Source organism: Phycodurus eques, chromosome 5 (assembly GCF_024500275.1).
Source record: "Phycodurus eques isolate BA_2022a chromosome 5, UOR_Pequ_1.1, whole genome shotgun sequence".
Lineage (NCBI taxonomy): Eukaryota > Metazoa > Chordata > Actinopteri > Syngnathiformes > Syngnathidae > Phycodurus > Phycodurus eques.
This window is the reverse complement of record NC_084529.1, coordinates 25,851,554-25,865,649: the sequence shown is the minus strand read 5'-3', so window position 1 is coordinate 25,865,649 and position 14,096 is coordinate 25,851,554. Positions and strand designations below refer to the sequence as shown.

General features: G+C 41.9%; 1 protein-coding gene and 2 non-coding genes across 5 annotated transcripts; all 3 read left to right on the top strand.

The window, feature by feature from the left end:
• The first annotated feature begins 441 nt into the window (after positions 1–441).
• On the top strand, positions 442–12,554 carry rerglb (RERG/RAS-like b). 3 transcript variants are annotated; one of them, XM_061677273.1, is made up of 5 exons: positions 442–518; positions 2,845–2,901; positions 4,400–4,473; positions 6,171–6,303; positions 11,957–12,554. In XM_061677273.1, exons 1-5 carry the CDS (start codon positions 467–469, stop codon positions 12,256–12,258), a joined length of 618 nt encoding a protein of 205 aa, XP_061533257.1. In that variant the 5' UTR covers positions 442–466; the 3' UTR covers positions 12,259–12,554. The 3 variants fall into 3 exon arrangements, with proteins under 3 accessions (XP_061533257.1, XP_061533256.1, XP_061533255.1); XM_061677272.1 differs by having other exon boundaries at positions 6,171–6,322; positions 11,970–12,554; XM_061677271.1 differs by having other exon boundaries at positions 6,171–6,339; positions 11,966–12,554.
• trnaa-cgc (transfer RNA alanine (anticodon CGC)) lies at positions 9,370–9,441 on the top strand. The gene has a single exon. It is a non-coding gene; the product is annotated as a tRNA-Ala (tRNA).
• Positions 9,774–9,845, top strand: trnaa-cgc (transfer RNA alanine (anticodon CGC)). The gene has a single exon. It is a non-coding gene; the product is annotated as a tRNA-Ala (tRNA).
• Positions 12,555–14,096: the final 1,542 nt, after the last annotated feature.

Below are 14,096 nucleotides of genomic sequence, written 5' to 3'. Positions count from 1 at the left end.
ACTTCCTCTTCAATTTTATGCATAGGTCCTTGTGACTGTTTTATGTGTCCTGTTATGACAGACATGTCAACCCAATTTCATGTGGTTTGGTGAAGCTGGTGTATTGAACAAATTTTTTCTCAGAGGTGGCTACTGACTGAGTTTGGAAGTTGTTTTCGGGCCAAATCCATACAGTAAATCTTCACATTGTTCTTCACTGTCTCCTCTTGTTCTGAAGAACAAGAACGTTTACAGCACAAGACGTCTCCACACTATTTTCTTGACAGGAGCAGGGAGCTATATCAGCGCAGGAAAGGACACAAGCAAGGAAAACAGATGTCGGGACAAAAGAGGGGAGAGAGAGGGGGAATGAAAGAAACGCAGGGGAGGTGAGGGGAGCGCTTGTTTTCCCTCCTCTCACTTCTCTTCTGCTTTGAGACAAGCCTTAGTTAAAAGACGGGAATCAAATCGCGACAAGAGCGCAAGCATGAATGACATCAAGTTGGCCCTGCTGGGAAGTCCGGGAGCTGGAAAGTCAGGTAAGCTTCTGTCTGGAGATTTGTATGTATTGTTATTCTAAGAAATATGCCACATTATACACTACAAATGCATGTTTGTAGAGGACAACAATTTCAGTTTCCCACTGGACATCCTCCATCTATCCATCAATTTTCTTTACCGCTTATCCTCATTAGGGTCATGGGCTGCTTGAGCCCATCCCAGTTAGCTTCGTGCGGGAGGCGGGGTACACCCTGAACCGGTCACCAGCCAATCGCAGGGCACAAAGAAACAAACAATCATTTGCACTCACATTCACACCTACGGGCAATTTAGAGTCTTCAAACAACCTACCACGCATGTTTTTGGGATGTGGGAGGAAACTGGAGTGCCCGGAGCAAACCGAGTTTGCATGTTCTCCCCGTACCTGCGTGGGTTTTCTCTGGGCACTCCGGTTTCCTCCCACATCCCAAAAACATGCATTGATTGGAGACTCTAAATTGCCCGAAGGTGTGACTGTGAGGGCGAATGGTTGTTTGTATGTGCCCTGCGATTGGCTGGCAACCAGTTCAGGGTGTACCCAGCCTCCTGCACGATGACAGCTGGGATAGGCTCCAGCACGAATCTGGGCGAGAGGCAGGGTACACCCTGAACTGGTTGCCAGCCAATCGCAGGGCACATATACACAAACAATCATTCGCACTCACATGCACACCAATTGGCAATTTAGTCGTCAATTAACCTATCATGCATGTTTTTGGAAGGTGGGAGGAATCAGGAGTACCCGGAGAAAGCCCACGAATGCAGGGAGAACATGCGAACTCCACAGGCGAGGCCTAAATCTGGGTCTAGGCTGTGCTAACCAGGTGGTCACTCTGCCTGTTTGGCCAGCTGACACCCATAACCCAGCGGTCGATGGATCGAAACCATCCTCTGCTACATACAGCTACTTCACCAGTGCTGTATCTCTAGTTTTGTTCATATACTTAATCATTTTATTTACTTCATAATTCATCCATTCATCTTCCTTCCCGCTTATCCTCACTCGGGTCGCGAACCTATCCCAGTTACCTTTGGGCGAGAGGCGGGGTACACCATGAACTGGTCGCCAGCCAATCACAGTTACTTAATAATATTTTAATAATATTCGTTCTCCTCACGCCTTTGTGGGTTTTCTCTGGGTACTCTGGTTTCCTCCCACATCCCAAAAACATGCATGGTAGGTTAATTGAAGACTAAATTGCCTGTAGGTGTGAATGTAAGTGACAATGGTTGTTTGTTTATATGTGCACTGCGATTGGCTGGCGACCAGTTCAGGGTGTACCCTGCCTCCTGCTCGATGATACCTGGGATAGGCTCCAGCACGCCCGCGACCCTAGTGAGGATAAGTGGTACAGAAGATGAATGAATAATATATAATAATACATTGGATGTTCATCCATCCATTTTCAACACCGCTTATCCTGGTTAGGGTCGCGTGACGCTGGAGCCTATCCCAGCTGACTTCGGGCGAAAGGCAGACTAAACCCTGAACTGGTCACCAGTCAGTCGCAGGGCACATATAGACACTGACAACCGTTCGCACTCACATTCACACCGTCACTGAGTGGGAACCGAACCCACGCTGCCTGCACCAAATTCAGGCGAGTGTACCACTAAACCATCAGTGACTCCCTACATTGGATGTTGATATATATATATATATATATATATATATATATATAAGATCGCATTTATTATACTTTAACCACTATTATTTAATTTTACATTAGAATTTATTTTTATATAAACATTTTAATTAAAAAAGGCATTTTCTATAAAAAATTGCAAATGTATTGTACAGTACTGACCATTTATTAATATTAAAGAAATAAATAATTGAAAAAAATCATGTATTCCCTAAAGTAAAATGTATGTTTTCATAATAAGATGAAACAAGTATGCAATATGTCAAATTACCTTATTGAGCAACAAAATATTAACAAGCGTTCTCAGAATGGTCCAGTGCAAATTACAATAACCATAAGAAGCGCACTCGTAAATAAGCAGCTAATTTGATGAGAGTGTGCCTAATGTTGTGCCAAATGTGCCTACAGAGGAGAATGAACATTGCTTAGCAGTTGAGCAGCTAATTGAAAGTGATGCTCTGCAAAGCTGCAGTTTGCCCACAAGCAAAGAAAAACCTGACAGGCTTTCCAGCAGCCTCTTTCATGTGGGGCTTGGTTTTCACTCGCACACGCAGTGACTGGCACCGTCTTGACGCACATTCCCCACCCCCTTAAATCCCCCCCACACACTTGAAACCTCCCTAGCACGATGGGTGTGAAGTGTCGCTCCTCAATGTTTCATTTTGTTCACTTTGTCCAGCTGTCCTCGTGCGCTTCCTGACCAGACGCTTCATCGGAGAATATGCATCTGACACCAGTGAGTGAAAGAAAATGATTTTGTTTTTCCAAGAGGGAAAAACTCTGTTTTCACATTATATGTAACGAAAACAATACTTATTTCAAACATTTCTGTGGAAGTTGATGCCAGTTAATGCTGAGAATTTTTTTTTTCAAAGTTTGAGAAATAAAGCAAATCCCAGAAGGGACAAAAAAAAGATGAACTTGTTTTGAACAATGTCATTATCATTTGCTTTTTCTATCAGAAAAGTGCAGAACATTTTATTTTAAGGCCATATCGCCGAGCCCTATGTGGTACTATCATAAAACATGTCTTAAATGTGCAACACAGTCAAAGTTTTAAGTCCACTTTTGACATTCTTAACAGTCACACAAGTGCAAGGTTAATTATTGTTAACTCATTCACTGCCAACCATTTTCAGAGCAGATCTCCCAAATTGCCAGTCGTTGAGCAGCATTGTGTTCCTTCAAGACCCACTGAATATTGTGTTTTGTCACAATGTAAGAACCGAAACTACCAAAAGAAAGAGTAGGCTCATCTTTCTAGGGCTCTACTTTTTTCCATTCTTTAGTTATCAGCAGTAGAACATAAGTTGGTTTCACCAAAACATAAGTTGTTTTCACCAAAAGCACCTATTTTTGAGTAACAAGTGGAGAAAATTAGCATTTTGTGAAAAGAAACAAATCAAGCAGAACAGTGACTTTGACGCTAACATTTTTAGCTTTTGTGACACCTCAAACTAGAAAACAACAAAGACAAGACTGAGAGAGGGCTTCTGGAAAATAATTTATTTACGGATATAGAAATATGAAACGCGCTGTGAGCTACACTTACTCACCGCATGGCTCAGGTTGAAGATGAGTGGCTTTTTTTACATGGTGTTCATCATTCACTCAATGAACTAATTTTTTCTTACAATTGCGATACTCTCTACTAACTACTGCGACACATACTCTGTTTATACCATTCATGTACATACAGTAATTTATGTGAGGTATCTAAACGTGTACAATTTCCTACATGTTGGCATTTTTCTCCCCAATAATCGACAGAAAAAGTCAAAAATCAACCCCTAATCTTTAATTTCTATTTAAAAGCTGTGCTGATCTCAACTCCAAAGCACTGCACTGCCGCCATCTAGAGGGATCTGTTTGTCATTACAGTTGTTTACAAGCTTGATATTCACATACAACCTGTGCCAGACCTTCTTCTACGCCTACCCGTTGAAAAAGGTTCTTCACGTTCCTAGATGCCAATGGCAGTGAACGGCTGGTTTCCAGATGACGACTATAGACGTCCATGACAGTGAATGAGTTAATAATAAAACATGAAAAAAGCCAAAGAAAAGTTAAGATTTTGACATCCACTGAACTGATCTCTTGTGAGCTACGCCAAAATTATTTAGAGGTGTATTTTTCACACACAAAAAAATTGTGCAACCTCGGCCTTATTTGATGTATTGCTATTATATGCTGTGCTGTATGAAAGAGCATTACATTTGTTTGGCTGGCTGCAGATTCTCTGTATCGAAAGAGGCTGTCCATCGAAGGCAGGCAGCTGAATCTGGAGGTGTTTGATCCTTGCTCGCAGGTACCACATGTCTGCCATCTGTATGCTATGTTAGCTTTGCATCTTTGTTTTTCTTGACTTCCTGTTGTCCCCTGAAAGGCATACCACACACCCTTTTGCCAACTTCTGTCTCCATCGTTGCGCCGGTTGACCTTTTGCTATGCCATCTTTGTGCTATGTTAGCTTAGGATCGTTGTTTTTTACTCTCCATTCCATATGCTAGGTTACAAGGCCTAGTCTCAAGCGCAGATTAAAAAAAAAAAAAGGGTGCGATGGCATGGCAAAGAAAACCCAGGGACAAAGAATTTTCACGAGGGTGAGGCTTGTTCAAGCATGGGGATGTAGCTCAGTGGTAGAGTGTATGAGGTCCTGGGTTTGATCTCCATTGACCAACTATCCTGTGACTGTGACTTCCCTGCAGAGATGTACTTAACCTGACTGACTAATTGACATGAAAACCCATCTTGTTGTGGCCTTACTGTTTTACAAAGTGCTGTATGTTATTTATCAACCAAAGGGCAGTTTAAAGGGTCTAAGACCATTGACTCATGTACATAATCTGAAAGGTCTAAGGATATTGACCTTAGACGTAGTCTGAAGATTCTAAAGGTTTCATCAACTTCATTCGAGTATCCAATACCCACCCACTGCTGGTCTCAAGCGCAGACAAAAAAAGGGTGGATTGGCATCTGGCGTAACCAAAAAAAAAACCAGGGACAGAGAATTTTCAGGATGGGGAGACTTGACTGAGGACTTCCCTGCAGAGTTTAAAACAACGAATCTTGGCCTTAGTGTTTTACCAGGCCACGTGCAGCCTCTTTGAAGACAAGAGACACATAACTTGCAAAAAATAGTTTTTTTATTGGAATGGCCTCAGGCTCTCAGAGCATTGTCCTGTCCTTTGGAGTACAAAGACACCGTGGAGTCAATAAAATCGGAGGAATTTTACAGTTGTGTTGGTTCGAAGACATAACCTTCCTAGATATCACCCTGAAGGTTACACAAACAGCAGGGGAAACAATTCCAGGGGAGGCTTTTTAAAGGCTGAAACCAAATCTAATGGGTGTAGACATTTTTTTTAATTTCAAACAATGTTAGCAGTATATTATGATTCATGTCAAGTTAAAGTGGATTTAAAAAAATAACCATATCATTACTGCAATTGGCTGGCAACCAGTTCAGGGTGTACCCCGCCTCCTGCCCGATGATAGCTGGGATAGGCTCTAGCACGCTCGCGACCCTAGTGAGGAGAAGGGGCTTAGAAGATGGATGGAGAAAGACACCATGTCCACAAATTGGCCAGAAATAAAATGATGGACCCACACAACATTGTGGAGCAACCGCATGTCAGAGTTTACTGGACCTCTGGTTGTTGTTAAAGACACATATCTGCAAATTATTTTCATGTAAACATGGACACACAACATTGTGGAGTGACCACCTCACGGTCGACTGTAACACTAATCGTCATGAAAGACGCCATGTCGGCAAACTGGGCGGAAAAATAATTAGTGGTGTAGCTCTACGGAACACAAACATACATGCACACAACATTGTGGAGAGACCCCATGCCAGCGCTTACTGGAAGTTGTTTATAACATGCGCTAAGACTCCAATGCATCTGAGAAACTGTTTGCCTCTGGAGGTGCTGCTGTTTTCGATCGCAAATGAAATCAAATGGGTTCAGCAGTTATCTGTTTTGTGTTGTCTCTTGTCAGAGCTCAGAGGCTAGGTGCATACTGGAGGAACCGGTGGAGTGGGCAGACGGCTTTGTGGTGGTCTACAACATTAGCGATCGCACTTCCTTCCTCGACGCCAAGAACATCCTGCGGCAGATCCGTGAGGCTCGTCAGCAGGACCAATGCAAAGGGTCAGAACCATTCCCCCACCTTGATATTCAAAACTAACTAGATTCTTCTTCTATCGAAACTAAATGTGAAATACCAAAGGTTTTATCTTTCAAAATTCACAGGGGCCCATGACTTACCACAATGAGCCCTATAACTTGATAAAGATTCCTTAAAAGCAGTTACCTAAAAGATCTTGTGTTGACATTCATAACCAAATAGATTTTTGTTTGGAAATACTGTCAAATAATGTCCTTAGAACTGAGTTACGAGAGGTTTGTATTCTTTAAAATCCATTGGCTTCTCGTTATGAAATGAGACATACGATCCATGTAAACCGTTAAAACCTTGATGTACAGAATTTACCTGTGTGATCTTGACAATACTGTCAAAATCAAAATTTGTCAAAATTTGTGCAATCATTCTTGCACAAATGCCTAAAGGTTTGAAGACACTGAGTCGAACATGTACAGATTAGCCTCAGATTATCAAAAATATCTTGTGTCGGACCACCATTAAAAATATTTAGGGTTCATGTTGCAAGGTACCACAATGAGGCGAAAAGATTTCAAGACTAAAACAGCGTGTGCTTACAAGCTTTAAAGAACATTAAGGAAGCACTGTCCCACTTTCTTTGAAGCTGCGCATGGCTCCTCATGCCGGGATAGCTGGTTGGAATGCTCCCATTCCCGGCCAATTGAATCATGATATGCTGAAGTTCTTTTGGAAAACATCCTTCGCGATTTGCTGAAAAACCTGCAGATTAACTATTCTCTAAAAAAAAGCAATGTGACAAAATCTCCCAAAAATGGAAGTCTGTCAAAATGCTGAGTCGAGATGGAACGATCACTTAAACCTCGGTACAAGCGCACTAAGAATTTAGAAAATCAGATGATGAGTTTGTGAGAAAAATATTTTTTTGTGTGGGTAGAAATGTTTTGCCTTTTTGTAGAACTCACGCCAATAGAAAATCTGGTATGAACAACAACTTCAAATTAAAGTTAAAGGGGATAATTTGATTATTTCTCAACATATCTCCTTGACCCTTTAGTTTCGGCTGCGACTTCTCTGATTGGCTGACAATCCACCAATAAACTGACAACCAATAAACCAATAAAATCGTACGAACCGAAATCCTTAGCGTTTCTTCAAGTCGACGCGTCACAATTACCATGACGTTTCGTGGTGTCATTTGCCTTAAAAACCCGAATTAAGTAGATCAAATGGAACATGATTCGTGAAAAGATCAATCTGGGCAGCAGTATAGGTCATGTACTTTAGTAATCAATTGTTTTTTTCCACCTGAATTTATTTATTGTGGTGGATTTTAGAGGCATTCTAAGTACTCATTGTTTTTGTTTTTTGTATTTTTTTAATTCATCAAGATAGCGACCACTTGTTACGTTGCTACTAAAGGCCCTGAAATGGGGCCATTGCCCTGTCTAAAAGAAAATTAATCCTAACTGGTCTCAAGCTGCGATTAAAAAAAATCGGTTGGAATGTACAGAAAACCCATGGCCAGAGAATTTACAGGAGGGTGAGCTATATTAAAGCAAGGGGATGTAGTTCAGTGGTACAGTGCATGCTTTGCATCGATGCGGTCCTGGGTTCATCAACATTTACCATCGATACTGTGAATGTGACTTCACGACAGTGATAAACACAATGTGACTCATTGACATGAAAATAACCCATCTTGGCCTTAGAGTTTTACAAAGTACTGTATGTTATATATAAACCGTAGGGCTGTTTGAAGGGTCGAAGGCCATCGACTCATGGACATAATCTGAAAGGTCGACGAATATTGATCCTTAATGTAGTCTGATGATTCTAAAGGTGACATCAACTTAAGTCTAGTATCCAATACCCAGCCACTGCTGGTCTCAAGCTGTGATTTGAAAAAATGGGGTGTACAGAAAACCCATGGAAAGAGAATTTTCAGGAGGGTGAGCGATGTTAAAGAATGGGTATGTAGCTCCGTGGTAGAGCACGTGCTTCGCATGTTTGAGGTCCTGGATTCAAACTCCAGCATCTCCATTTACCATCTATGCTGTGAATGTGACTTCCCTCCAGCAACCTGACTCACTTATATAAAAACAACCTATCTCGGCCATAGTGTTTTACAAAGTACGTGCTGTATGTTATGGATCAACCTTAGGGCTGTTTGAAGGGTCTAAGGCCATTGACTCATGGACACAATCTGAAAGGTCTCAGGATATTGACCCTTGACGTAGTCTGAAGATTCAAAAGGTGACATCAACTTTAGTCGAGTATCCAAAACCCAGCCACTGCTGGTCTCAAGTTGTGATTTACAAAAATGGTGGGTTGTCACGTACAGAAAACCCATAGAGAATTTTCAGGAGGGTGTGCGATGTTAAAACATGGGGATGAAGTTCAGTGGTAGAGCACGTGCTTCGCATGTATGAGGTCCTGGGTTCAAACCCCAGTGTCTCCATTCTTCATTTTCTCTGTGTATGTGACTTCCTTGCAGAGATGGACACAATCCAGCTTGGCCCTAGTGTTTTACAACGTCCTCTATGTTATGTATTAACCGGAGGACAGTTTGAAGGGTCTAAGGCCATTGAGTCATGGACACAATCTGAAAGATCTGGCATGTACTGGAAAACTCAGGGACAAATAATTTTTAGGAGGTGGGCTGTGTTAAAGAATGGGTATGTAGCGCAGTGGTAGAGCATGTGCTTTGCATGTGTGCGGTCTTGGGCTTCAAACCCCAGCATCTCCATTTACCCATCTTCTCTGTAAATGTGACATTCTTTCAGAGATGAACACAATCCAGCTTGGCCTTCGTGTTTTACAAAGTACTGTATATTATGTATCAACCGGAGGGCAGTTTGAAGGGTCGAATGCCATTGACTCATGGACGCAATCTGACAGGTCTCAGGATTTTGACCCTTGACATAGTCTGAAGACTCTAAAGGTGACATCAACTTTAGTCTTGTATCGAATACCCAGCCACTGCTCGTCTAAAGCTGTGATTTAAAAAAATGGGGTCATGTACAGTAAACCCATGGATAGAACATTTTCAGGAGGGTGAGCTATATTAAACCATGGGGATGTAGCTCAGTGGTAGAGCATGTGCTTCGCATGTATGAGCTCCTGGGTTCAAACCCCAGCATCTCCATTTCCTGTCTTCTGTGTAAATGTGACTTCCTTGCAAAGATGAAAACAATCCAGCTTGGCCTTAGTGTTTTACAAAGTACTGTATATTATGTATCAACCGGAGGGCAGTTTGAAGGGTCGAATGCCATTGACTCATGGACGCAATCTGACAGGTCTCAGGATTTTGACCCTTGACATAGTCTGAAGACTCTAAAGGTGACATCAACTTTAGTCGAGTATCCAATACCCAGCCACTGCTGGTCTCAAGCTGTGATTTAAAAAAAATGGTCACTTGGCATGAACAGAAAACCTATGCACATAGAATTTTCAGGAGAATGAACAATCTTAAACCATGGGGATGTAGCTCAGTGGTAGAGCACATGCTTCGCATGTATGAGGTCCTGGGTTCAAACCCCAGCATCTCCAATTCTTATCTTCTCTGGAAATGTGGCTTCCTGGCAGAGATGGACACAATCCAGCTTGGCCTGAGTGTTTTACAACAGTCCTCTATGTTATGTATCAACCGGAGGGCAGGTTGAAGGGTCAAATGCCATTGACTCATGGACACAATTTGAAAGGTCTCAGGATATTGACCATTGATGAAGGCTGAAGACTCTAAAAGTGACATCAACTTTAGTCAAGTATCCAATTCCCAGCCACTGCTGGTCTCAAGCTGCGATTAAAAAAAAGGGTGAGTTGGCATCCAGAAATGCCTTATGTGAGCCTTTATAAAGCATGGGGATGTAGCTCAATGGTAGAGTGCATGCCTTGCATGTATGAAGTCTTGGGTTCAATCACCAGCTTATCCATTTACCTTCTCTGATGTTACTGTTATTTCCCAGCACAAATGACACACTGTTTAATAAAGACCTTCACTTATTCTTAGACTTTTACTGTTAATCAAATTCTTGTCACTCCCTTAGCATTCATGGGAATGATGCATTAATCTTTCCAAGTTCTTCTTCTCGAGAAAAATGTTGACTAATTATGGAAAAGTAAACATTTAAGGCGCTACCGATCAATGCAAACTCAAACTCGTAGACATTCCAAAAGCTTCTTCCCTCTTGCGATCAACTTCTTAAACACCTAACCCACAATTCCATTACAACATGCTGGCAATTTTTTAACTTCAGTTCGTTGTCACATTTCTGTGGGGCACTCACTGTAGTTGTCTCGCCATGCTGCAGTATTTGCATATACTGGCCACTCATGCCAGAGTAGCATCTGCTCCATTTTCACAATGATTGAGGAGTATCTGTAACATTTGCAGAACCAACCGTCCCAGATTATCGCACGACTCGTCACTTTAAACCGCATACACCCTTTGAAGTCTCAGCGCCCTTTGCACAATGGTCATTGCACCGGACTATTGCAATATTAGTCATTCGAACTGCTCTAAGTGCTATAGGACTCTGCATCTTTTTGCACAATTGTCAAAAAAAAAAAAAAAAAATGTACCGGCATTACCTGATAACTAGCAACCCTTTACTGCTCAGTGACTGTTCTTTTTTTTTTTTTTTTTTTTTTTTTGTCAATGTCTTTCTGTCTCCAAAGTGTTCTGTAAATTGACTGTCTGTTGTCGTACTAGAGCGGCTCCAACTACCGGAGACAAATTCCTTGTTTTTGGACATACTTGGCAAATAAAGATGATTCTGATTTAATAGTGGCACGGTGAGTGACTGGTTAGAGTGTCTGCCTCACAGTTCTGAGGACCTGGGTTCAATCCCCAGCGCCACCTGTGTGGAGTTTGCATGTTCTCCCCGTGCCTGCGTGGGTTTTCTCCGGGCACTCCGGTTTCCTCCACATCCCAAAACATGCGTGGTAAGTTAATTGACGACTCTAAATTGCCCGTAGGTGTGAATGTGAATGTGAGTGCAAATGGTTGTTTGTTTGTATATGCCCTGCGATTGGCTGGCAACCAGTTCAGAGTGTACCCCGCCTCCTGCCCGATGATAGCTGGGATAGGGTCCAGCACGCCTGCGACCCTAGTGAGTAGAAGTGGCTCAGAAAATGGATGGGATGGATGGATAAACTTTTAATATAGCATTCAATATACATAAGACAAGGTCTGACGTGTCCAAGGACATTGACCTTGGATCTAGTCTGAAGATTCTAAAGGCTTCACCAATTTTATAGTGTCTAGTAACCAATATCTAGCCACTGCCAGTCCCAAGCCTGGATGACAAAATGGGTGGGTTATGTTAGGAAGGGCTTCTGGCGTGCAAAAATATGCCTGGTTCCCTGGAGTATCACCACAGGGATAGAGAATTTTCAAGAGGGTGACACAGCTCTGGCAGTGGGGATGTAGCTTAGAGTGCATTCTTTGCATGTATGAGATCCTAGGTTCTATCCCTAGTAACTCCAACTTGCTTTGACATCCCTCATGTCAATGCTCTTTATCTGAATGCTCAAAGGGTAAACAACAAATTGGGTGACTTTCAAGAGAAAGGCACCATGGGGATGTTTTCTTTGTGTAGCACCACATTGTCTGTCCTTCACTCATTGCCAGCGACTTTGACACTGCTCCTGATGGTGTTTTATTTCCTCCAGGGAACTATTGGACATCCCCGTGTGTCTGCTGGGCAACAAGCAGGACCTGTGTCATGCCCGGCAGGTGCGCGAGGACGAAGGCCGCTGCCTGGCGCAGGAGAACCGCTGCCACTTCCAGGAAGTGTCGGCGGCGGAAAGCTACCAGGACATTGCCGCCCTCTTCACACAGCTCATCAGGCAGGTGATGGACCACCTGAAGTACCGTGCCGACCGCCGCCGCTACAGTGGCTCCAAGTCCATGGCCAAGCTTATCAACAACGTGTTCGGCAAGAGGAGGAAGTCGGTGTGAACGAAGGGTCACGTGTGTAGACATTGTTTCCAAATGGTACTACAGGAAAGATAGGATCTGTGGCTTTACATTTAACCGAATATATTTTAATCTTATGTTCATATTATTCTTGTTTATATTTTGTTTTAGAACACATACCATTTGTCATGTTGTAGATGCAGATGGGAGGTTGTAATTAATGTAAATAAAGTGACACATTATGGATGAAGTACCAGCTCGGGAAGGGACCGAAGGACCTACCAAGGCATGTCAGCAGTCTCTCAGTGTCGAGACTTGGTGAATGTTGTAAACGAGTTCCCTCCGCTGTGTTCAAGATGATCTTACGTCATGTGGAAATGGCGTCTTTAACAAGGATCAGTGTTGCAGCAGAATCCAAAATAGTCCCTTTTTATGTTTCAGACATAAACCATACTAAGTATAGAAAATTGGTGGTTTGATTATTTCTTTTTGTGCTCTTTCTGAAATGCCATAACATTCCATCAGACCCATAGGACTGCTCGGATTACATGAAAAATTTGAAGCGCTTAAGTAAACAAAAGCAGTGGGAATTTAACCCAGTGGTAGAGCGCGTATTTTGCATGTACGAAGTTGTTGGTTCAATCTTTGGCATCTCCTTTTAACGTCTGTGACATGAAAATATCTACTGTAAATGTCATTTTCCAAAACAGATGGATGAACTGTTACACAAAGGCTATTTAACCTTTGTGGAGGTCTTTGCTTGATTGAGTGACATCCTAGTTTAATGCTCATTATAATAATAAATGACCCATCTTAAGGTGGCCTAAGACTTTTAAACAGTACTGTGTTATGTAGATATTAATTCAACTCTGGTAACTATATTTGTTAGCATTGACTGGGGAGATTGTTTTATTTTTAACACTAGAAAACAATCGGTGATACCCCAACATAGTCTGAGAATTTTGAAGGTATCCTTCACTCTAGTACAGTCTGAAGACTGGTATTGAAGCGAGGATATTGACTCCAGGAGTGGATACAGTCTATAGGGTCTAATAATACTGAACTTGGAAACTGTCCAACAGAAAGTTCTAAAGGTATGAGAATTAGAAGGTGATGAAGCAGGGCTCGCTAAAATGTTTACCGAAATTACTCAGACAAGCCAACCAAACCTTTTATACATACCAATGAGAAAAATGTCTTCCACGAACCTGATGATGGTTTGGCTCCCAGTCTGTCACTTGGCTGCCAGTCTTGCAATCTTCTTTGTAAAACTATTTATGACATCCACTCAGTTTCTCCTCATCAAACACGGGTTCCACTGGATTGATTCTGTAAAGTAATTTGAAAAAAAAGAAAAAAACCTTTTTGGGGTATATCTGTAATCGTTTGCCATCGTTTCAGTTCAGGTCAGTGGCGCTGCACTCACTTTCTGCCATCTGGAAGGACTGTGATGCCTATTTTTTATTTGCAAACATTATGAAAAGGTTTATAGGCCCACTGTAGTTCCTCCCAGTTTTTAGCTTCACATGCTTTAAAATTCAAACAACACGCACACACCACGTCAGCTGTGGCCTGTTCAACGCAGCTGCAGTCTGACCACTAGATGGCAGCAAAGATGTAAAAGCAGGCGGTTCATTCAATTTGCAGCTGATGAATAATGAAAAAGGCGGGAAACTACAGGCCGATAGTTTGGTTTGACGCTTTGTTTACACCATTTAGAGTAGACGTTTACCTTAAAAAGGTGTCTACAAAAATAATTAACTATTTCATTATTTTGGAAAAATAATAATACAAAAAGATGAATAATAAATCACTAAAATAATAAATAAATCAATTAATAATGTATTAATACTCATCAAAACATTTATTTAAAACATTTA

Bases quoted from the DNA above. Each gene is read 5' to 3' on its own strand.
- rerglb (XM_061677271.1), top strand. From the start codon at position 467: ATGAATGACATCAAGTTGGCCCTGCTGGGAAGTCCGGGAGCTGGAAAG. The intron at 2,902-4,399 runs GTGAGTGAAAGA...GGCTGGCTGCAG, and splicing joins AGAATATGCATCTGACACCA to ATTCTCTGTATCGAAAGAGG. The intron at 4,474-6,170 runs GTACCACATGTC...GTCTCTTGTCAG, and splicing joins TGTTTGATCCTTGCTCGCAG to AGCTCAGAGGCTAGGTGCAT.